Source organism: Platalea leucorodia, assembly GCF_965183815.1.
Source record: "Platalea leucorodia genome assembly, chromosome: 4".
Taxonomy (NCBI): Eukaryota; Metazoa; Chordata; class Aves; order Pelecaniformes; family Threskiornithidae; genus Platalea; species Platalea leucorodia.
In genome coordinates this window covers 34070230-34094065 of record NC_138826.1, presented here as the reverse complement: position 1 = coordinate 34094065, position 23836 = coordinate 34070230, and the positions used below count along the sequence as shown (strand labels likewise).

General features: G+C 39.0%; 1 protein-coding gene across 1 annotated transcript in view; it reads left to right on the top strand.

Annotated features, from left to right (window-relative positions):
• Positions 1–23836, top strand: part of ANK3 (ankyrin 3) — a gene marked incomplete at its 5' end in the record, with an annotated part of 212243 nt that overhangs the window by 48812 nt on the left and 139595 nt on the right. The window contains 5 exons of the mRNA XM_082309097.1: positions 12053–12154; positions 12628–12726; positions 13111–13209; positions 18224–18322; positions 22067–22252. Of these exons, the coding sequence (XP_082165223.1) occupies positions 12053–12154; positions 12628–12726; positions 13111–13209; positions 18224–18322; positions 22067–22252 (585 nt within the window). The remainder of the gene's footprint in view (positions 1–12052; positions 12155–12627; positions 12727–13110; positions 13210–18223; positions 18323–22066; positions 22253–23836) is intronic.

The window sequence follows — 23836 nt, the reverse complement described above, 5'->3', positions numbered from 1 at the left end:
TGTTAAAAACCATCTTTGAAACTGTTTTCTGGTGATGCTATTCTTGTTCGTAAATTCATTTCCACCAGTAGTTTGAAAACTATGAAAACATTTACTTGGGGGATTTTCTTTGTGAAGCAATTTCTTGTAGGAGAAGCTTTTGTTAGATTCAGATGTTTTATGGTACTTGATTAAACTTTTTTTTTTTTTTTCAGTCCTGAGAATATTATTTACTCTCTTCTTTTTTTTTTTTTTTTTTTTTTTTTTTTTTTTAGCACAATAATATTAATCTTCAGGCTGATAAACATCTTTGCTGATGCTTTACATGAGCCCCAGTAGTACAGAACTTGTTGCAGTCCTGTTAGTTTCTGTGTGCAACAGTTTGGAGAGTAGAGTGAACTGAAAATCCTGCTGCCGTCAAGCCGTGGCGTTGGCAATGTTCTGGTCTGCAGTACGCTCTGCCCCTCTGTGTTGCAACGGAATGGTATTTACTCTTGTTTTACAGGGTTTTGTTAGAAGTTGCATAGTAACTGCTCTTTCTGTTAATATATACATTGTTTATTGAAGGTGTAGTAGCTCTTTGAAATGGAGTTGAGCGATGAAGAAGAGGTACAGTATATATTTGTTTTGTAAGATTTTCTTGTTGATGTTGTTTATGGTAAATTCTGATTCTCATTCCATACATATCTAAGTCTCCTGTAGCTTGCCATGTATGTTTTTGGTATAAGGGAGAAACAAACTCTACTTCACTGCATGTTTATCCTGTAGATTTGCTGTTCAAAAGGGATACTTTAATTAATGTTGTATAGTAACGGCTTATTCTATCATCAAATGCTAGGGGAGATTATTGTATAGGGCTGGTAGGCAGTATTGTTGGCCATAACTTATTTCTGTAGGTGAATAATAAACTGATATTCACTTCAATGGTTAAACTAGAAATTAATTCTAAATCTGTGTTTATTAAAATAGTAAAGACAAAAGTCTTTTAGCTCAGTTTGAAAAGCATTATATCATTAGTGAAATATCATTTTCTTCAATTAAACAATGATGTGTTTTCCAAACATACTTTATTCTGATGCTAAGAATCAGTGGTACTTTTCAGATGAAAATAAACTATCAAGTCTGGTTAAGGTGAAGTAAAATGTTCAAATAGTTCTGTTGTTTTTATTTTTTTCAAAAAATTAGAAGTCCCTCCTGTGATGTTCACATCACCAGGGTTCTTCCACAGAATTCTTACTCTAGTGCACCACGGCTTTGAAAGACAGAAAAATACTAGTTCAGTTCTGTAACCGCACAGTGATTGTGCAAAAATGGCACCATCTAATCTGCAGTGATTTATCTTTATATCTGGTAATTTCTTCTCACTTTAAGAGTAAAACTAAGCAGTGTTGTATTTTCTTTCCCCCTCTGTTCATCTCAAAGACCCCATACAGCTAAGGCTGTTCTCACTGTTAACCGTTTTCATCCTGTAGGTACCTGTAAATCCTGATCCTAGCCTTGCCCCCATGGTGTTTTAGACTCCTCCTCTTGTTTCAAAACAGAATTGTGTATTTAAATTCAGTACCTGAGTCTAGTTTAAAACTTCTGATAACAATTGTAGGGCACTAGTTTGTAGCTTTTGCTCACAGATTTTGATGCTTGGGCTGGGAAAAGCAATTTTCCCATTGGAATCAGAGAAAATCCTCAAATCTGGAATACGTGGAGTGAGGAATAAAACACTTTGTAAACTAATTTACATTTGCTGTGTACACCATTGAATACGTTTCATCTAGACAGTCCCAACAAATGCTATCACAGAACTTTCCATGCCATTTCACAAATTCGTAACAGTGAATGTCAATGTTTAATCACTGAGGAGGAGGAGAAAGGGAGCGCTGGGAAATGTGGAGGCTGGTGGCTCTCCTGTGTCCAGCCCCACTGCTCTGCGCAGGCCACACAGCGCTGTTGCCCACGTCATATGGCATCACGTCCAGGAGAAAGAAGACAAGGTTTCCTCAATGTTTCTAACAGTAACAAACAGCAGTGTGCGTAACACCTGCTCTGTTTTGCTCTGCCTGCCTTTGTGGTTTATAGTAATGCAATGAATTAAAGAAGGGATCTGGAGTTACTGGGTCATATCCATGACGGCAGAATCACATGGAAAACAAGATAATGGCAGTTAATGGTCAGCTGGGAGATTCAGGTCCTGTAGAAGAACATGACCAAGCAAACACAGCCCAGAGCATTCACTGGTGGTATTCTCCAACAGGTCTCGTACATCTCCAGATCACGCTTAGAATTTTCTCCTGGCAGGTTGCTCAGCTCCTGCGTTTGAGAACTGTTAACTCTCCTGTGTGCAATTGTCCTCATGAGTTTGGGAAGTGCTAGCTAGGTTTTTTTCCTCCTAAACAACCAAAACTACCTCAGCCAGTCTCTGGCTCTAGGGAGATGTTTGAATCCTTTGGTTTATTGGTTCCATCGATTCTTTCTCATTGTACCAGGGCATATAGGTTTCATAGTATTTCTACAAAGAGGTGTCAGGACAGATTGTTCTGTAAATGTTATAAGCTCACCTAAGGTAAACTGTTATGACAAAGCTCATGTGATGCCTCTAACCAGCCCTGCAGAACTGACTGTTACCACGTTTATGGCTGTGTTGCAAATCTTGCCCCAGGAGTCCTCTTACTACCTGGAAGCTCTTCAGCTAATTTCCACTGACCCTTCAGATTCTGTATGTGCCAAGTGAGCTGCATGGGCTTTTCCAGCCAGAGACTCTCTTCAACAAGGTATTCAGGTGTTTAAATTGGAAGAGGTTCTTTGCTTCTGATAGAGGTCATAATCCCTGCTAGCAAACCTATACTTTGACACTTATGAACTGATAAAGGTTTGTAATTCCTGTAAGAGTCCTGAACAATGTGTCAAAAAATTTAAACTGTAGTAGATGGCTTTAAAACTAGCCATTCAAATGCCTCTTAAACTTTCAAAAGTGTAAACTTTAATTACGTGTGAGATTTGCAATACTTGCAGTGTAAATTGGTGTGTTCCTGTGTATATTTTTGCCACCTCAGAAATGGCTTGACCGGTTTACCTCAATCTTTCAATTTAATGATGTTCAAACTTCCAAAGCAGAATTATTTTTGTTTTGAATGAGAGGTGCATCCAAAAGCAGGCATAAAGTGAAAAGGCAGAAAGAGAGCAGTAAACTTCTGACCTCACTGTGCTGAAAGCTCTTAATAGGTTGTCTAGCTACAGAAGAGGTTATGTAGCTTGTCTATAGTTCCTATAGCTTGTTTACTACAGTATTTTTAGGGAATATTTATGTGCATTAGGCTTCCACTGTCATGTAGTTTGCTCCACTTTATTACCAGTAACTTCCACTTCACCACATCTGATTGAAGCATATTTGCATAATATTTTTGTAGTGAGCTCGTTTTGAATGAACAAAATCTCTCTCTCTAAAATCAGCCATATTATCTGATTTAGGTTTATACTAATTTTTTTCCCCATCTGAAATTAGAGACAAATAAATATACTTTAAATATGTTTTGAAGAGGATTGCTGAATTTTTTTCCTCTCCTTTCTGGATCCTCATTCTAAAATCAGATGCACACAGAGAACAGGAGGTGGACCAACTGACATAATTCATGCAGTGATCTGAAGAATGTGACTTTGACATGGAAATGGCTTTAAATTTGAGCCTGAGATGTGCTGAAATTATCTCCATGCGCATTGGGTAGTCCGTTTCTGAGAGAAAAATAGCAGGGAGGAGATCAATGGCATCTCAACTAGCTTGGCATATAAGAGAGTTATTATCTTAAGGTGAATATAAACATAAGAAGAAACCCTCCAAGCTAATCCAGCCCTTCTCTAGCTCTTTGTGGTAGCAGTTACGAAAGCCAGTGATTTATTTTTCACTTGTAAGGGTATGATAGGAAAACTTTAGAGAGAGATGAGTCATTACAGGCTCAGGAGTTTCTTGCCAGAGTTTGAAATAAACTTCTAGAAGTTGAGGCTGTCAGCCGGGAGAATGAATCTTGAATTTTAGATGCTCAAATCTTTTGCCTTCAACTGTATCGGATCCTTTTGATTGATTATACATGTGAGTTGGTCACAAAGGGCCTGGTTCTTTGCCTGATTGTGCACTTCTAATGAAGTACAGTGATTCACTGGTGAAACCAGTGATTTTACTGGTTTTAGGAGCTTGAACAGAGTGTGTCCCAATTTACCTTGTCATTCAAGTTTGTCTTTTCATACAGGGTAATCTGATAGCTGAAAAGTCAGTATTAAAGTGTTCTTATTTTCCTGTTAAAAGAAAATAATTCTTGTGATTTGTTGTTCATGCATACTTAGAAAGATTGTGTGTGTCATGCAGATGTATATTGACTTTGTAGTCCTGGAAAATTAGGATCTTGCTTTTGGTGTTACGAAGTTAACACATTCATACTAATAGTTGTTTTCATAAATTCTTTAGGTGAAGCTGACACATCAAACTTGTGTTTCAGAATCTCAAAACCTCATCTGTGCAAACTGGCAAAGAGTATTGGAAGTTGTGTAGGCCCTTGCCTCCTGTCTGAACATTGTCTCTGTGGGAGGGGTTTGATACCAGTTCAGGTGTTTTCTGTTGGGTTGTCAGATGTTAATTTTGTTAGAATTGCAGCTAAATCATTCTGTATTTGTTGAAATCTGTGGTGACAAGTTAACAATATGGAGATGACAGCTTTAGTGGCGTTTTCAACTTGGATGTTATGTTCAACATGTTATACATGTTACATGTGGACATTAGGCAAGCGTTTCCCATCTAGCTCTGTATGTGTCTTTTGTGCCTTGGAAATCACAACACCCTTTCCTCTTTGTAGAAAATCAAAAGAATAACAGCTACTTTCATTTCTGTCTTGTGCTTGAACTTTCTTAGGAAGCAGTCATTGAGGCATTTAAAAACACCCAGGGCTGAATTAGTTGCATTGTAAGTCACAGGATTGACTAGATTTATAGTCTGCTGAAGAAGACTGCATGCCTGAAGTCTAAGCAACTTATACAGTAAGAAAGCTGCATCATAGCTTCACAGGAGATGTTTGTCATTGCAAGCAAACAACTCACTCTAGACCTCTTGATGCTGTTAAAAGCAGTGATGAACACCTCTTGTACTGGAAGCTGTGAAATGTTCTTGTATGTACCAGCCTTAACATTTCAGGTTCTGGGTCCTTTTCAACCATCTTCTACTCCAATACAGGTGGTTCATTCTCAGTGGTAACAGTGAGCACAGGTTCATCATTTTGCCAAGACGGACTCTAACAGGTAGAGTGGTGAGAGTGATCTTGAAAATTGTATACACTGAACCTGCACATTAGAGACTTACCTTGTCTTGTGGTCTAGCAAGAAAACAGGCTTATTTGTTTGCTTGGATATTTTCCTGGTTTAGTCAAGGATTTCTAGAAAGAAGGAGCTGAATTTAAAATGCGTTTTCCACTCTGTGTTGAACTGCTTAAATGTGTGATTTTCAGGAAATATTTTATTTTCTCTACAAGCATGTTAAGATTGACAACTGTACAAGGATAGAGCCTCAGTTGTTGCAAATACAGTTGATTACAGATTCACATGCAATTTTTGCAGAAATATGAGGTGTTTTAGTCTCCACTAGTGTGACCAAGAAGAGGGGTTTCATGCAGCCTGAAACCAGTGTAGTTTTTAACTTGTGAAAAACATCGTAGTTACCTAGTTGGAATAGGTCTAGTTATGGGGACATTCCAAAAATCATAATATTTTTGGCTATTTTATCACGCACAATACAACAATATGATCAAAGTTGATGATTAAATTGCATGATAGGGCAAACAATTAGAGGGAGTTGTTTGGTTTTTGACCAATAATTAAATAATTTCTCATTCTGCAATCATATTCAAAATAGCTGGCCTTCCCTAGCTGAAAGATGTTCCCTTTAAATTGTCGGGCAGTAGGAATGGAGGTTTCCCTGTTGCCCTGTGGTTGTGTTTAGGGCTGTGATCCCGAAAGTGTCTCTCTGAAGGATAATTAACAGCAGAACTGCAGATAGCAGTTGGCCCCAGGCTGTCACATTCTTATCAGAAGAAAACACGTATGGTAGTATGGTATGTAAAGCATGAGTACAGCCGTAGTTGTTTGCACAAAGAAGATCATGTTCTCATCTGGTGCAGCCAGCCCCCTTTCTAATAAAGAAGACACAAATGAATTTTTTTAATACAGATTTAGTTATGAGGTAGTAGGGACATACAAAGGATACAGCCACTTGGAGGATGGATGAAGAGTCTCCCCAAGAAAATGATAAGGCTGGTTTATTTCAGACATTGCTGTTAACTGGCCAGTATAGTTTATTTGAAATAAAATTTCATCCTTTACCAAGTGAGTGTAACATATTTGCTTGGGGGAAAATTCTAAATTAACATGAGAGCAAAATCTAAGAAATACCAAAGACCTCCAATTGACAGTGCAGTGCTCAGTACCCATCAGAGTTGACCCTTAATGCAAAAAAAAAAAAAAAAAAAAAAAAAAAAAAAAGCCATCACTTGCAGTAAGCCCACCCTTATCAAAATAAGCAAAAGTGTTATCATCTGTTTCCTCAGATCATCTCATGCTGCTGCAAGACTGGTTTTGTTGAGCACATTTCCAAATGGAAGTAACATAAGTTCATCCCTTAAAACGAGGTCATTGCCTCCCCCCACAACAAATGTTAGGCATGGTTAGCATCTTTTTGTTGGGACTCAAGCCAGAATGCATCCTGCTCCGGCACAATGGGAACCTGCTGGGGGTTTCCCTTCACAACAGCTACTGTTAAAGATGGAGTGAAAAACAAAACCCTGTTCCCAATGTGAAAAAAAGACTGGATTTTTAATCTGAAAAAGAAGCCACTGTAAGCAGAACACAAAGGAAAGAGAGATGAGCATAATAAAAATACCATCAGTATGGGAGGGGGCCTGTGCACGTTGAAAATAATGGCTTTGCACTTTTGAGGGTTCACTAAACAATACATATTCTCTGTTTTCTGAGAGGACCCTCTCTAGTCCCATGGAAAAGCCAGGCCAGACCCTGGGTTGACAGTCAGTGCAAATTTCCTAATAGTTTTTGTCTTTACTCATGCTAAATAGTCTCTTACTTCAATGGGAGTACTTGGAGAAAAAGATAGTGAATATGTATTTGCTAGCATGAGTCAGCATCAGCATTTTCTCTTTTAAAATGGAGGCTTAAGATAATGTCCAACTGACTTTGGAGTTAGTCTTTCTTGTAATAGAAATGTTTTTAACTCACATAGCTTTTCCTCAAAATGGGGAAATGGTTCTCAGGTCTTACCCCTGCACATCACAGGTTCTGCCATCCATCGCGTGGCAGGGCTAGAGGGATCAGGGTAAAGAAGGCTGGGAAATGGAGTACTGCTACCAGCATGGCTTGTCCAGCCTCAGCCCTTTCCAGAGATGTCTCTGGGATGAATGTTGTGGAAATGAGCTCCAGACCGGAAAACCTGTTTTGGACTGCAGGCAGCCTGCAGTTTGCAAGCTCATCAGCCTGCTTTACATTAGAGAATTGAATTTTTACAGCATAGTACATTAAAGGGGAATACACAAATTTTAAAGAAATACACATTGCATAAAAACTGCATTCATTAGCCAATCATCTGCATTTACGCATTTCTCAAAACTAGAAATATTCCCTTTGTCTTGCAAGAAAGCACGGGGGCGGGGCGGGGGGAGAAGTCATGCCATCTGTGAAGAAGCAGCTTGATATTATACACGCGTCAGTACTGGTACTCTCATAAACTTACTGTTTATGAAGTATTGTCTGAATAGCCATTCCAGAACTAAATGCTGTGCACAGGATCTGAGGTCTGTCTCTCTAAGAATTAAAACACTTGTAAGAATCTTGATTTTGAATTTGAGCCTGGATATAAAGACTGAAAAAGATTGAAAAGGTAGCATGCCCAGGGAGCACAGCAGGGAAAGGCTTTGGGGACACAGCCTGACAACAGGAATCCCGTGCAAACGCACAGGAAGGGCTGCAGTCTTTGTGGCTGACTGCAAGAACATCTAAGATTCAAGGTGCTTTGATGTATGTCCCGTGCCTGTTTTTCTCTTGATATTTGTCGAGACAGTGGAGAATCAAAAGGCGATTTTCATCTTCATTTCATGTTGTGATTGATTTAAAAAAAAAAAAAAAAAAAGGGATCTGAATGGATTGCTAGAATACAGAATGCCTCTCTCAGGAATATTGAGATTTAAGTAATTAAGACTGGAGAAAATTTTTATTAGGTCTGATAAGGGAATGTCCTGTAGACATGCTGTCTGTGTGGGGTTCGTCTTTCGGGCGCCAGCCAGCATGGAAGGTGGAAGTGGGTATATCGAGAGCAGTTACCCACAGAGGGAGCACTTACCTGCGCTGGTGCCCTGAGCGATGGTTGGAAACCTAAAATCCTTTTTTCCCTTACTGTGTTTTAAAATGCATTTAATATAACAGGTCCTTGATCAGTCTGTGACATGGGGTCCCAGGCATGATGGCAATCCAGATAAATAATTATTAACATTATTGTTACGCTTGTTTGATCTTTTAAATCCTTCAGTGATTTGAGCCTAGGCTCTGATGCTGCTCCTGTCTGTGCAATACAGAGGCAATTACAGGCTCTATCAGGGACTCCAAGAGGCTTTGTTTTAAACAAAATAGTGCCAATCGGAAATTATGTTTTTCTACTCTATTGTGGTATTAAAAAAAAAAAATAGAATTTAGGCTTAAAATAGAAATGTAAAGTTGAGAAAACTTTAGGTTCAGAAATGTGAAAGTGTTAGTTTGATGTTTTTGATTAATTTTTACTGACCCCTATGCTTAGCTTTTATAAAAATTGGGTATTCAAGGCATTTTGCAAGGTAGAAAAAGCTTGTAAGACTATTCTCTATCTGAGCAGGTCTGAAGTAACGCCTTAGTTATAGTGAAAGTGGAAGCTGGCAATGCTACTTTTAGAGAGGCTGGAATTGCTTTTGGTTTCCAAAGATATTGGGTCTCCTTTCTCTCTAATATTATTGCTTGTTTCTGCTTATGGCAGAGATCGTAACAGAGGGAGAGGATCCCAGAAGCCCTTTTGAACTTTTTGCACAATTGTACAACCTGAGTCTGTTATCCCCCTGTGCAAATCTCAAAATTTCTGTGCATGGTGTCCCAGAAAGGGTGAGTTAACCAACCTCAGGTGAGTTAACCCAGTCTGAGGGCTTGGGAGCTTTAGCCAAGGTCAGAAGAAAAAGGGTTTCCCCTTTCTCAGTGCATAGGGATGTGTTACACCCTGGCTGCTAAGGCGGCTCATGCAGTTTCACACGCTAGCTCACATCATATTCAAGTAACTGGAAACCAGTAAGGTGGAAACTGGAAGTGCCAACTCCGATCAGCTGAGGTGTGGGAGAGTTTGTGTTATCCCCGGCGTGCTGTTAAATGTCAGCTTCTCTGGGTGCTTCCAAGTTGTCATTGCAGTGCCCGCGCGTGTCGGTGCTGCTTTTTCTGTACGGTGCCCCTCATGCTGGGAGCCTGTCCCTGTCTGAGCGGCGAGAGTCTAGGCTGCCGGGTGAGCGGGGCACTGCGCCCAGCACCCCACCGGCCCCGCTGCTCGGGTGGCAACCTGGCTGCTGGTGTCAGTGATGTTTCTGGACAATTTGAGCAAAAGGAGTGAGTTTTGAGTGGTGACTGGCAAAGGAGGGCATGCTGTTTGCTTGAGGAATTTCAGGAATGGATTTCTGCATCACTTAGCAGCACCTGAGCTGGCTTGATTTGAAAGATTTTCATACATCCCCAGGCTGGAAGTGTGACCTTTGTCCTTCCTCCTGTTAGCGAGCAAGTGCTTCTAAGAGAAGTCCTTAAAAGAGATAGGTATTGCTCTCCCTCTACAGTGAAATGGCAGTTAGCTATTAATGCGAATATCAGCTATTTATCACTCCTTCTGCTCTCCCTGCCCCCATTTTGTTTGAGCAAATAGAAAGGTTTAAATGTTTCTGAGTATGAGCATTGTTTCTTGTCTGGCGTGCATTAATGCGACTGGCGGGAACTGATTTTCCATAGCAAGCTTCTCTGGTGCATCCCTTCCCCACCCAGGAGCAGCTGTAAACAGCTGATGTTAATTATCATCCACCTGCTGACTGTGCCAAACAGACATGCCATTACACTGTGACAAAAAGGGCTCCCGGTCTATTAAGTCCTCCCTCATACCTTTGGTAATGCTGATAAAATGCTGACCTGTTTTTTACCCCAGTGGCTGCTGTTGCTAAGCACTGAGAAAATGACCTGTCTCCTGTACTAATCTGCATTGCACAGTTCAGATGATCTTCCAAATGAAAGTGTTTTACCGCACCTCTCAAGGCAGCTGTTCTTCCCTATAGTCTTTACAGTTCTGACCATGTAGTTTGTGGCAGCACCTTGTTTTTGATAGAGCCTAATTAACCATTGATATCTGGGGGTCATTTTTGTTGGAAGTACATTGCAGAAGTTGATTTGTAATGATCAGTGTGGCGTGCTTGGAAAATAACGATTAAGAGCAGGGAAGCTTGTAAGCTGTTAACTTACCATAGCAAAGTAGAATGCCATGTGTGCAAAACTCAGGAGAAAATGAAGAGTCCGTAAGTAATCGTTCTCTCCTTGGAAAAGAGAGCTTGTTGTATTGAAACTACTAGTAAGATAGTCTTGTAACTTGTACTGGTACAACGAAGAAAGCAGGCTTCATACCCACTTACCATTTTGCTGTCATTATGCCCAAGATTGCTTCTTCCTGCACCTGAAGGTGACTTCAGATGGGCTTGAAGCAATGTTTGCACAGACCATCCAGATTGCAGCGGTTGCATCCACAGGAGAGGAGAAAAGTCTATAGGAAATCCAGAAAATGGGAAATGGAAAAAAGAAAAATTATATCAGCACTGGATAAGTAACTGAGCTTTGGTGCCATGGTGTTTTATATTGCTCTCGGCAGTTACTGCCTTTAATTTTTTTCTAAAGGTAATTGTTGCACTCTTTTAGAACCTCAAAGGATCATAAAGCACTTAAAGTTGTAGTGATGTAAGCCTGTGATGAAATAGTACTGAGGGGAAAACAAAAAAAAGATAGTTCCTGTTATACTAATGGAGAAGAGAGCACAAAAAAATGTGTTGACTGCCCAAGATGCCAGGGGAAGCCGTGGCATAGATAAAATCAAAGATTATACGATGATTTGTACCTCTTGAAAGCTAACCCAGTTCATTCCACTTGCTCCAAGGCAGGATCAGCATTATCTGAACTGTCCTTGGTGGATATTTGCATAACTTGTTGTTAAAACCCTCCGGGGATGGGAATTACTTTCAGTGATCTCTTTCATGACTTAACCATCTTTTCTGCCATCCTTACATTCAAGCTGAAGTCATCATAAAGCAAATTTTCACAGCTATCTTTAAAGCAAGATCTGAAAAAAACCCCTGCAGTTTAGATAATGGCACTGTACCTACGGATTTCTGGCTACTTCACTGAATGTGGACAGATACTGTAAATAAAATGTGCCATAAAATGAGGGCGGATGGAGAAAATAAAATAAAATGTAATCAGACATTAGATTTTAAAATGCTTCTAATTTGTAGAACCATGTTTTTTCATTCAGGTAGTCCAGTCCTTCAATGTTAAGTATTTTGGATTTTTTTCAAATCTGTCACGTGAGATCTCACAGTACTGGTCCAGTCTGTTCAACTTGGACATTAAAGGTGGTGTGGCGCTTTTGGAAAGAGCAGGGTTGTTTCCATGGAGTCCTATCCTGAGCCTCACCTTGTCTTCCATTCTGTGTACCAGATGTGTCCCTAGCTACCAGCCTTGCATGTTAGACAGTGCTGCATAATTCACATTTATATATGAAGTCAAATCGTGCTGCCTAGTCAGGCGGACAGCCTATTTACACGAGAGGGAGTTTGCATAACCAAGGAGGGCAGGATTTGATCCATATTTGTTAAGGCAGTTTGGGATCCTTTCATGTCTAGTTAAATGTATGTACGATATGTTGTATCATTAGTAACTTCTTTGCCAAGGGAATATATTTTTACACTGTGCTGTAATTTCTAATGGGATTTTTCCTTTTTTCTTGTAGTCTGACACAAATGCAAGTTACCTGAGAGCTGCTCGAGCTGGCAACTTGGAAAAGGCTCTTGACTACTTAAAAAGTGGAGTGGACATCAACATTTCAAATCAGGTTGAAGAATATTTTGATCAAATTTGCTGGATAAATACCTTTCTCACTATTTCTCAAATCTGTCTTTATACCTGCACTTCATGTCAATGATAACTTACGTGGTTTTTTGATGAGCCATGTTTACATATTTTATCTAATTAAAACTTTTATTTTTACCCCTTACTAAGATATCATTTCAATCCCACTTGGAGAATGTTGTGCTATTTAATGTTATCTTTCATTCCATTTGTATTACACCAGACCATGGGACAGCACACAGAACTTGAGACCTCAGTGCTAGTATATCCTGACCTAATTCATACTCTTTCCTTTTAATCTAGTTCTTGTAAAGTTTACATAAGAATAGTTTTTGGAAGCAGTCCTCTCACTGGAATATAATAATTTGTCTCCTGATAGATTGTTTGCTATGCTGGAAAACCTTTGTCAATCTTTTCCATTGCTTTTCTTTTTCTTTCCTTCTTTTTTTTAATCAGAATGGGTTGAATGCTCTCCATCTCGCTTCCAAAGAAGGGCATGTAGAAGTTGTCTCTGAACTGATACAGCGAGGTGCCAGTGTGGATGCAGCGACAAAGGTTAGTCAGGCCTATCTAATTGTTCTCTTGTTCACACCGATGGCATAGGCACAAGGTGTCGGCCAACTGATTACAGACATTACTGCAGCAGTAATTGCCTATATTCCACTGGTGAAGTGGTCTCAATAATTGTTTAACAGAAACCTTTTAGATTATAGTAAATGTCACATGTTACTAGGGATGAGATATACTGAACAAATTGTAGATTCCTGTCTTGGTTTCTGTCCATGTCTTCTAGAATAACTTATCCATTAGAAGTATTCAGTAAGAGTATTTTATTGCAAGAAATACTATATTTTTAAGTGGAACATGTACTTGATACTGTGTCATGTATTCAAGCTCAAGTTTTGGACTCTTTTCAAATATCACTCTCTCTCATTTCAGAAAGGAAACACAGCATTGCACATAGCATCCCTTGCTGGACAAGCAGAAGTTGTCAAAGTGTTGGTTACAAATCGGGCCAATGTCAACGCACAGTCTCAGGTAAAGTAATATTTCTCTGTTTGGTATTATAAAAACCTTTGCTGGCATTAAAATAATTCTCCCCTTATAAACTATAATGTTAGTAAGTATATTTGGTAGATCTCATTGTTTTAATGCTGGCTCTTGAAAATAGGGTTTGATAGAGTCAGTAAGATGAATGTAATCCTGCTAACACAAAAAAAAACGTTCTTTTTTGGCTGTTCCACACATGTAGGTAACCAACAACAGGTGCAAGGATAAAGTTTAAACACACAGCTGCCATTTTATTACTGAAGCAGGCATTTTAGTGAATGTAGTGCTGAGTTCATTCCCACCTTGTAATTCAACATACAATTAAAACTTTAAATGCTTCCAGCTCTCCCCCTTCTGCTCTACCCCTCATCGGGTGGTCAGAGTGTACCAAGAGGCATCATGGACATATCAAGTCTTGTCTTCCCCCATAGGCGTGACAGTGCAGTGAAATCCCAGGTTGTGTTCAGGTCTTTTCCCACATGGTATGTCAACCATCAGCTGGGATTAACTCTGAGTTGCCCACCTCATTCACCAACAGAGAAAGCATAGAAGTAACATCTCTGTTTTAAACCGTCCAGAAGCCACACAGGCACACACCCGTGGAGATGAAGAAAGTGGAAGCACATCCAGAGGTGTCTGCAGGATACTGGAAGTGGTTGTGTAAGAGGCAGCACAGCTAAGCATTTACCCTTCAGCCTTAGATCTGCCCTCCAGTGTCCTATGAGCTGCTAATTGTTACAGAGTCAGAAGAGATACTGATAGAACAGGAGAGTGGGAGAGAACTTGTTCAAATGAAAGGGATCCTGTTTCACATAATTCAATGTCTCAGGCTTAATCGAGCTCATCCCTTTTCCTTGTACAAGGAGGTACTACAAGCCTATGCATAGCTTTTAAGTTCGGTCAAGTCCTTTGAATGACTATTTAGGTCAATTATAGAAAATTTGAAATAACGGAAAACAGTGCTGGTGTTAAAAGCAAAGCAGCAAAATGAAACAGAGAAAAACTTTGGCTCAAAAAATGCATAAACCACCGACTGTTGAAAGGCCGGTGGCTGTGCCATAGGAGGTGTCTCAGCATGCCTGCCCCACTCCTGTTCTCCCTGTTCAGGAGCTGGCTGGCAGGCAGTGTCGGAGAAAGGGGATCAGATTAAGAGATGGTCTTCTTATCTGGCCCAGTATTGCCATTCTGCTGCATTATAAAGATGTGGGCATGATAGAAAATGTTTGTTAAAAAGGGAAATTTAAAAATGTACATTTTAAAGAAACATTTTTTTTAACGGTCTCTCAAATAATATGAACAAAATGCTTAATAGAATCTATTTCAAGAATGTTAGTTATTTGTGATCCATATTTCCTGTTTCCTTCACCTGGACAAAGAAAATAAGCTACTTGGTTCTCCTTTCTTACTCTTTTATACTAGCTAGATACAGCAATATTTGGTTTCAGGCACCATATAATTTGAATTTAAAGAGAACAACAACAACAAAAAGTAGTTTTAAGTAAAATCTTCCACGAATGTTAAGAAGTAAAACAAAGCAGAAATATTTCCAGTGGTTTTCCTGTTAAAGAAATTGAGAGGGCTTTGAAAGGATCTTTTCTGCTTGTGTTTGAGAACTTGTCTATTCATCCCTGAAACTAAAAATAATCTGAGATTGTAAACATTTTATATAACTGCATTGCCCATACACCCTAAGGTTTTGCCACATGCTACCCTTATTTTGCTAACATATGAGAATTAAAGATTTATTTCTCCTCGTCCCCTATTATGGATGCCTTTGATGTCTTTGCTTGAGAGACATGTATATTGGCCATTCCACACGAATACCTGGCAGTGAGATACCCTAGTTGGGATTAGTCTTTTTGGGAGGTCCCTGGAGCTCCCTGTTACCAAACTGCCCCTAGATCAGCTTTGTCCGTGGTACCAAGCATCACTTGAGCCTTCCTAAGCTTAGAATATAGTTCTGCTGAATTTGGCATGCCCACAGAGATCACCCAAATGTTTGTTTTGTTTTTCTTTTTGATGCTGACTGTGTTTTCTGTGAGTTTGGCTTTATCTTCTCTTCCCTTGAAGGTAACAACTCTACTCTGCTGACAGTGCCAGTGTTAGGGATGTAAGACCTTCTGTAACGAAATCTTCCTTTCCTTCAAAAAAAAAAAAAAAAAAAAAAGTGGATTTTTACTGAGTCTAAATTTTGTACCTCTTGTAAGGGCTATTTATTACTACCGAAGGCAAAATGCTTTCCTTAGGCTTGTGGATCTCTGGCAATGTCAGCCCCTTTTTAAAGAGAGAAGAAAAGGCAAAGTCTGGGGGGAAAGGTGTTGAATACCCTACAATAATTTAACATAGGAGAAAAGGTTCTGCTCTGCCTCCAAATGCTAATAATACTTGGTTCTGAGAATTTTTGCCTATTAATTATTTTCTGAAACTAATAATTAGGAAGTGTTTCCTGCTTCCTTTCTAAATGCAAATGTTTGAAACTAAAAAAATTAATCTTTGTTTCCAACTGAGTTAGTACATAGATATTGAGCATTCCATGAAATGATAGGGAAAAATGCCAGAGTCTGCTGTTCGCTATAATAACCTGTAATGTGACATATTAGGTACCTTAGCAAGCTCTTTCTAGCTTCTTTGTTTTTTGTTAAGCAGAATTCTAGCTGTACAGTAACTAAACTGTTAGGCCTTGGTTCTGGAGAGTGCCTTACCACATTGCTAACTTTAGGCTTTGGCTCCTGTAGGACCTCAGTGCCTGCTTTATGCTTGTATCGATGCTTTACTGAACAGAGACAAAATTGTCAAAATACTGGAACAGTAACAGACCTTGCAGCCTGTGCAAGCCTTGTAAACATGTGGCTTCACAGCTGCTCAGTGTCTTGTTGATGGTAAAGTTCCTGTTGGATCAAACATCCAGTTCACGCCATTTCCTCTCCAACTGTCCTTTCTTCTGACCTCCTATTTGTCTCTGCTGCCAGTGAAGCCTGCATGCATGCTCGGCCTCAGGTCACCTGCACTCTCCTGCGTGCTCTGTGTTGGACATGTGCCATGCAACTCTGCTCTGTTGCTGTGACAGTCAGATGTCTCTCAGCTGTTTTCACTGTGGCTGCTATAACTCAGCCGAAATTCACTGCTATAGGTCTTGGGCTGCAGTTTCACTTCATCTCTCTGGAGCCCGGAATGTTAATGTTTTTTCTTTGATGCAAATATATGACCAAACTCTTTGCAGCTCATCTGTTTGGCTCCGTTGGTTTCCTGCAAAATGTAGGACAGTGTTCTTTGTAACTTTCTAGCCAAATTGCTGAGCTGCTCCCCCCACACCTTCGACCCTGCTGAAATGTCTGCCCTGGCTACACTGCAGACGAGAGAGTGCTGATACTCTCAGCCAAACCCAGTCATATGGAAGCATTTCCTTAACTTTTCTGTTATTTAAGCCAGATGAAATCTCTCTTCTGTTTTACCTGTTATTTTTAACTAGCCCTTACCTCCTATTCTGTTTCGTATTTCCTTTCCTCCTTGTCCTCCCTATGCTCTGGAGTAATCACCAGAAGTGGTGTGTGGTAGAATGAGAGGTCTGGGGGGATCTTAGGAGGGAGCAGTTGAAGAGGGAAGCTGCTGCCCCCATTGCAGCTGATTCTGTGTGAAGTGTACTTAATAAGAGAAGTCTGAGGTTCACAGAAAACCCAATGGCATGAGATCTGGAAGACAGTGAGAAGACAGACAGGGCCCTAACAGAACCCACTGAAACCTCAGTGACCTCCTGGCCAAAATATTTATTGGCATCATCACCTATGCTGGTACCATAAGGAAAGGGATCAGGCAAACTCTAGCAGCGATATGTCTGACAAAGAGTAATGCTGGAGTACAAAGGGTAAAAACACATATCATGATAGATCAGAGGAGAAAGGGATTGTTGTTCTTATTGCTGATGCTGCTTTGGTTGCTTCAGCAGTATCAAACTGCTCAGTCAATAGTATATGGACATTTTAAGTTGCTACTATAAAATGTATTTGCCACTAGTTCATGATTCTGTTGGACTGAGGGACGTGCAGTGCTATATGAAAGCCAAGCAATTTCAGGTGCAAATCAGCAACTTCTATAAATTCCTTTAGAGGTATCTTGAACCCAGAACAGGTTTCATGACTCCATTTTGCTGTTTTGGTTTTGTGAGTGATGTCAGAGCTGTGAATTTCAGAAATGCATAGAACAATAGGGAAAAATACATTATCTTAATGTTAGTACCCAAAAATTCAATTCCTGAAATGCTACGACATGTATACAGTTAAGGCAAAAACAAGAGTAAGAGGAAAGCACTAGCCAAAGAATGAGTTAAGCTCTGCAGCCTCTAATACTTGTATTGCATTGATTGAAATCACTCACTTAAGCATAATTTGAGAAATGCTCTAATGTGGTCGGAAACACTGATAAACCTCTGTCTCAGACTACTGAGAACCAACGATCTCCTGGTGCCTGAAATATAAAGTAGCTCAGTGACCACAAGCAGGCTGTGCTCAGAAGGCAGCTCTTTGAGGAGACAAAAGGCATAAGTAGCTGGCACAAGTGAAAGAGAAGTCAAAGCTAATGGAGAGAAGAGAGAAAATTGGAAAGTATTCTGAAGAACTATTGCCCCTGCTTTTTCTACAGACTTGTATTGTATTTGCCTGTCCCATTTTGCATTTCCATTGCTGTGGCTGCATTTATTGGGAATCATAACTCATCTCTACCAAGTCTGTCCAGACTGGTTTTTAGTTTGACTTCACAACAGATGTAAAAGGAAGTATTCTCACTTAGCCGTGGGAATTGTGTCTGGTCAGCTGAAAGATTCTGCTGTGGCCTTCTAAAAAAATATTACCTTTCTCCTATCTTCATTTAAATCAGGGGAGATCATACCATTAACTGACACGTGAGCATGCAGTTTACTTGGTTTCCTCCTAATCTACCTGAGTTTGGCAGATCTGTAGTATGTATGAAATGTTGGTGGAGTATTTACACTCCTGTTTTCCTATTTCAGAATGGTTTCACTCCACTGTATATGGCAGCCCAAGAAAACCACCTGGAGGTTGTTAAGTTTCTTCTTGACAATGGTGCCAGTCAAAGCCTTGCAACAGAGGTAAAAGTTTGAATTTCACACTTTATGAACAAAGTAAAATGTGCTTCAGCAGTGATTCTTGCCAGTTTATGTCAAACTAGTCTTTTAAATACAAAATTAAAGACGAATAAAAAGTTCTTTCTGTGAAGTGTGCTAATGAATACCGAGTTATTGGCTTTTCAGCAATTTAAACCATCTCTTGCCATTTCTAAAATAAAAAATTACTTTAACTAGAAACAGTTCTAAAAATAGATGCATCTTAGTCATAACTGTTAATCTTTCAGGTTAAGTGCTCAAACAGGGAAGCTGTCTGCATAATATAAAAGTTCTCTGTGCTTTCATTAAAAATACTAAGTAATGTGGAGGGCAACCATAAAGCAAGAACAACTACCTACGCTTTGGAGCCAGCCCTGGGATATCAGGGAAAACCCAGGGTTACTTAGTGCTTGGATTATTTTCTGAACTGCATTTATTACCATGTTGATACCCTCTTTGTAGCACCCAGTTATCCCATCTGGTCTTGCAGTGATAATTTCAAGCTGACAGAAAGATGCAAGGTCCATCCTTGAAGGTGTTCTGTGATCTTTCTAGAAGAACACTTTTTATTTCGTGTTTTAAAAAGTAATTCTAACTCAAACAAGGCAACCTGGAAGGAAAAAGAATAGCAGATGTTAATAGTCTTGAATGTACTGCATTGAGATAGGTTTTTAATCTGATGAATTTTCAGTTATCTTAATTCCAAGATTTTGCTACCAAAAAAAAAAAAAGGTATTTCAGTATGTGCTTTCTCTAATATTTATTAAATTCTGATTGCTCTATCTGAACTGATTCCATGAAGGAAATAATACTTATTTGAAAAAGTCAATGATGTATGTATGGAATCTTTTTCTTCTCTTCTGAAGTCAGCACTGTAAAAAATAGATAAAAATTATGTTTTCAAAATCACTAAAAATTAGATATAACTAGAGGTGTGCATCAGAAACTGCTTTCTGGAAATGCTTTTCTGGAAAAGATATGAAAGCCAAGAAATAGGAAAATGAAATATTTTAAATCTGGAAAATTAATTGAAAAATCGTAGTTTTCAGAACACTAATTTCTATTTCTTTGTAAAAACTTGGAAACAAGGAAGTCACAGGACCCCAGAGATGTACAATAGATTCAGACTTTTGAAAATATTCTTGCCACTGTATGATTTTTTTGAAAATAGAAATTTTTAAAATTGTGCATGGATACTTGGTTCTTTTTTTTTTTTTTTTTTTTGTATTGTTTTTCCCTTGAGCATTGTATGTCAGTTTAGGCTGAGCTTTTCTCCAACTCAGCTTGGTGATAAGATGCAATCTAATTTTATCGATGGAGGATTCCTTTGAAGATACCAGACTACAAAACAATGTTGCCTTTATTGCCTTACTAGTTTGTGATAGTTGCTTATGGGTGCTTTTTTGTTTTCTCTTGGTCCAAGTTTTCATATAAATCTGATTTATCTTTATCTTTGTAAGTGCAAAAGCCTTTATTAAATTATTGCCACTTAGCTAAGTATTCATTAAAAATAAAACTCTAACAAAAGTGTTTTGAGCTAAATAAAAAATTAGAACCAACTATTTATTTTTAATTGGTTTTAGTTTTGGGGGGTTTTGTCTTTTCTGGACTGTGCTTTGCCTTATGTTTTAAAGTGCAGTTGCTAATTATAGTACTGACATCATGATACTTGCTTGCAGTTGCTTTTTGTGGGTAGGCATCTTCAGAGAGCATGTGGTGGAAATGCATTCTTGTTGGTGCTAATATTCTGGGTCGCAGTTTGCTTGGCCGTGGTACAGTGATCTCTGCACACACTGAAATGAAGGGCAACTCTCATCAGAGTTAAGAAGCTGGGGGTATAGGGGATGGCAGCTGTTCTGGGGTTGAAATGCAGTGCTCCTTTCCATTTGTCCACTCCGTTTTCCCTAAGGAAAGGAGAAAAGGTGTTCCTAGGATTTTTTTATATTATTGTTCCCAGCATTTTTAGCAGAAGACAAAGCCCGATGAGAAAAGACATTGTAGACAGCTAAACCACTTTTCTTTGTGAAGCGGCTGACTGTGCCACTGCCTTTGGCTGGAATAGACCAGGAAGCAAATGTCTCTGGGTCACTAAGGCGCGAGCTGCTGCACTCAAGGTTTCTCCAGGCACGAGCCTCCATTTCTGCAGGTACAGCATAGCTGTATTCCCAGAGCGCTCTTGTGGGGATGCTCATGGAGTTTTTTGGCCTTCAGAGCTACACAGCATTTTTCACACCCTGTGCTGCTCTCTGCCTGCAGTCTGAGGCTATGCTGCTGTTTCACCCCAGGAGCCGCTCGCGGCCCAGGACCACAGCCCAGAGCTCTGTCCTGCTGCTGGAGGATGGTGAGCCGGAGGCAAAGGAGAAGGCTGTGGTTAAATGAGTTTAAAAAAAAATCATAAAAAAAAAGCTTGTTAGGACCCAAGGAATTTCACTGATTTTTCTGGTGGTTTTTTTTTTTTTTTTTCCCCTCCAAAATTTTGAAAAAATGTTCTTTTTCAGAACTCCTCCTGTTTCTCCTCCTAAATTAAGGTGGTCTTTGTTTGGTAAGCTGGAGAGAGAAATTCCTTATTGAAAACATTACTATTAGTTCCAAAAGTCATTTTGACATAGTGTGAGGATCTACATTCTTCTGTGTCGTTGCTGCACTTTTATTTCACGCTTACAGAGTTTCACCATGACAGAAGTAGTTGAAAAGTGAGAGAAGGTGTTTACCTACTAAACCGTTATGAAGTTTGGTAACATAAGCTTTGGCTATATTGATTGAGAGTCAAATGCAATAAATAAATATCCCAAGTAGAGTAACTTGCATTTGTGATTTATGGGATCTTAGGCCAAGCTGAATGTGTTCCTGGATTGAAATGCTACTTAAATGTTTCGGAAGGAGCAGAATCTAAATGACAATTCTTTCACTCTTTAGTTTTCTAAGAATCCATAAAAATAAAATTATAAAAACATCTCAGACTGTACTTTTCATGTGTTTGAGGAATCCACTCTAAAATCTGTTAAACAAAAATCTTCTGTTTTTCAGGTTCCCTTTTCTGCACTACTTTGGTTGGCTATTTGCTAGTCTGAAAGGAAATAATTTCTGTTTGTAGGAGGATTGTCCATCACATCTATATAAATATTCATAAATGGAAGTTGTACTGAAATAATTGGTATATTTGGAGAAGTGGTATTCCTATTCAAATATTATTAGATTTTAAACCAACATATAAAATATATCAGAGAATAGAGCTGGTGTTCTTTTTTGGTTTTGTTTTTGTTTTTTTTCCTTAAAAAAATGTAGATTATAACCCATAGCTGTGGGGGTAATGGATGATAATTTGCTATGGAGACATCATTAACAATTATAATTTTAATATTTGAGATTTTTATACCTTTATATATAATTATACAATTTATTATATACTCACTTATTTACATAACTTAATTCGTGAGTAATTTAACACTTTTTTTCTCAAGTCTCAGTTGGTTTTGTTTGCTTGTGTCTTATAATTTTATGTTTAAGTCTGGAGTGCCAGAAAGGCGTTTTTGAGCATTTGGGACCTAGTTTACCGACACTTTACTGCAATTTCAGTGTCATTGCAGGGTACTTTTAATTTGCACCATGTTATACTTTACATTTGAATTGGAGCCAGTACTGTTACTAATGCTGAGATCTCTTCCCTTCCCCTTCCCACCCCCTGGAAAGCTTGGAACATGTGTTGAGAGTCCCCATTGTATGTTGCAGGATGGTTTCACGCCTTTGGCAGTAGCTTTGCAGCAAGGTCATGACCAGGTGGTTTCACTGCTGCTTGAAAATGATACGAAGGGAAAAGTTCGTCTTCCTGCCCTTCACATCGCTGCTCGCAAGGATGATACGAAGGCAGCAGCTCTGCTCCTGCAGAACGACCACAATGCTGATGTGGAGTCAAAGGTCAGTTGTAAAAAGAAAATAGGTTTGATGCTATTAAGTGCTGACCACACGTATTACATACAGTGAAGATCTCCCTTACTGTGAAGTATTTTGCTGCAGAGTTACAAATAACTTTCTCCTATAGTGTGTGATTAAGAATAATGTTTCTTTTGCTTCCTTTGCCTCTTTCTCCCCCATTCCCTTTTTGTTTAAATCAGGGTTAATTTCTCCTGTAGAAACTTTGCAAATGGAAAATAATAAGCAAAATATTATTAGAATTATTCTCTTGGGAACGAAAGCCACTCCTGCAGTGGTGTGCTATAGGTATTGTACAATTAAGTCATTTGATTAGTTGTTTGTGCAATTGCTACTTTAAGAACTTGGGTAAACATGTAACAATTAACATTGAAAATACTCGATCATTCAGCTTCCATTCAGTCAAGCTTCCTTGTGTGCCGATTGTGCTGTCATCAGCTGCCATGCCACGTAGCAATCATGAAGCTTTTTGCATCCATATCACCAGTGGTGAACTAACCGTTCATTTTTTCCCCCTCTTTGCTTCCAAATGTGTTAACCTAGATGATGGTGAATAGAACAACAGAGGTATATATAAATATATATATGCATCATCACTCTTCCATGACTTAGTGCTGCTGCATCATTTCTTCCTCCTCCTTTTTGCATCGCCTTTTATAGGATAGATACCTGCTTCAGATGAAATGAAGTAGCATGTGCTAGAGAAGACTGTAGTTTAGATACCAGGGCTTTCTGCAGCTGAAACTAGGGTTTAAAAGTAAGAGTAAGCATTCTTGGGAACTAACTGCCATCATAAAAGAGCCGGATTATGTAAGATGGAGTTTTCAGGGATTCTCATGGAGCATATGTTTATCAGATGTGTTAAGAGCTGCAGACAACCCTGTCATGTTGTGCATCCAGGTCTGATTCTAGGCTTCTGCATGACACTTACCTTGATGGTGTCAGCAAATAGAATGATCTGAGAGTGGTTTTATATCTGCAAAATTCCCCAAGCAAGGCAGTGGCAGCTAGCATGGCTTGCTAACAATTTAGAAATGCATCTAGTTCCCATAAGGTTTCATACTTTGCAGGACTGATGGAATTGCTGCATGTTTTAGCATTATTTTAAAAGGAAGTAACACTACTTAAATATGAAAATAAGTTGCTGAAGTAATTTTATCAGTAAGGCATCTTCTAATTAGGGTGGTAACTTGCAGTGTCTGAACATAACCCAGTGTGATTGCCCACAGTGGGAGACTGATCTTTATGGTACTAACCCTTGGAAAAAAAAAATCCATATTAATAATTTAAAATCATCTTTGATGTTGTTTTCATTTGCATCTACTTTGAATTTATAAAAAACAGTTAGCAAATATCATTAAATGACTTGTATATGAACTTCTGCAAAGAATCTCCAAGAGATTTAACTTGCAAGACTGACATAATACCGACAACAACTAGATATTTCTGGTTAGAAATTAATTTCTTATAAAAGACAGATCATTGCTTTAATACTCAAATGTTTTGCTGTTGTTTTTCTGGAATAACTGAAAGTTTTATCCTACTTCTGGTCTTCTAGAATAATTATGT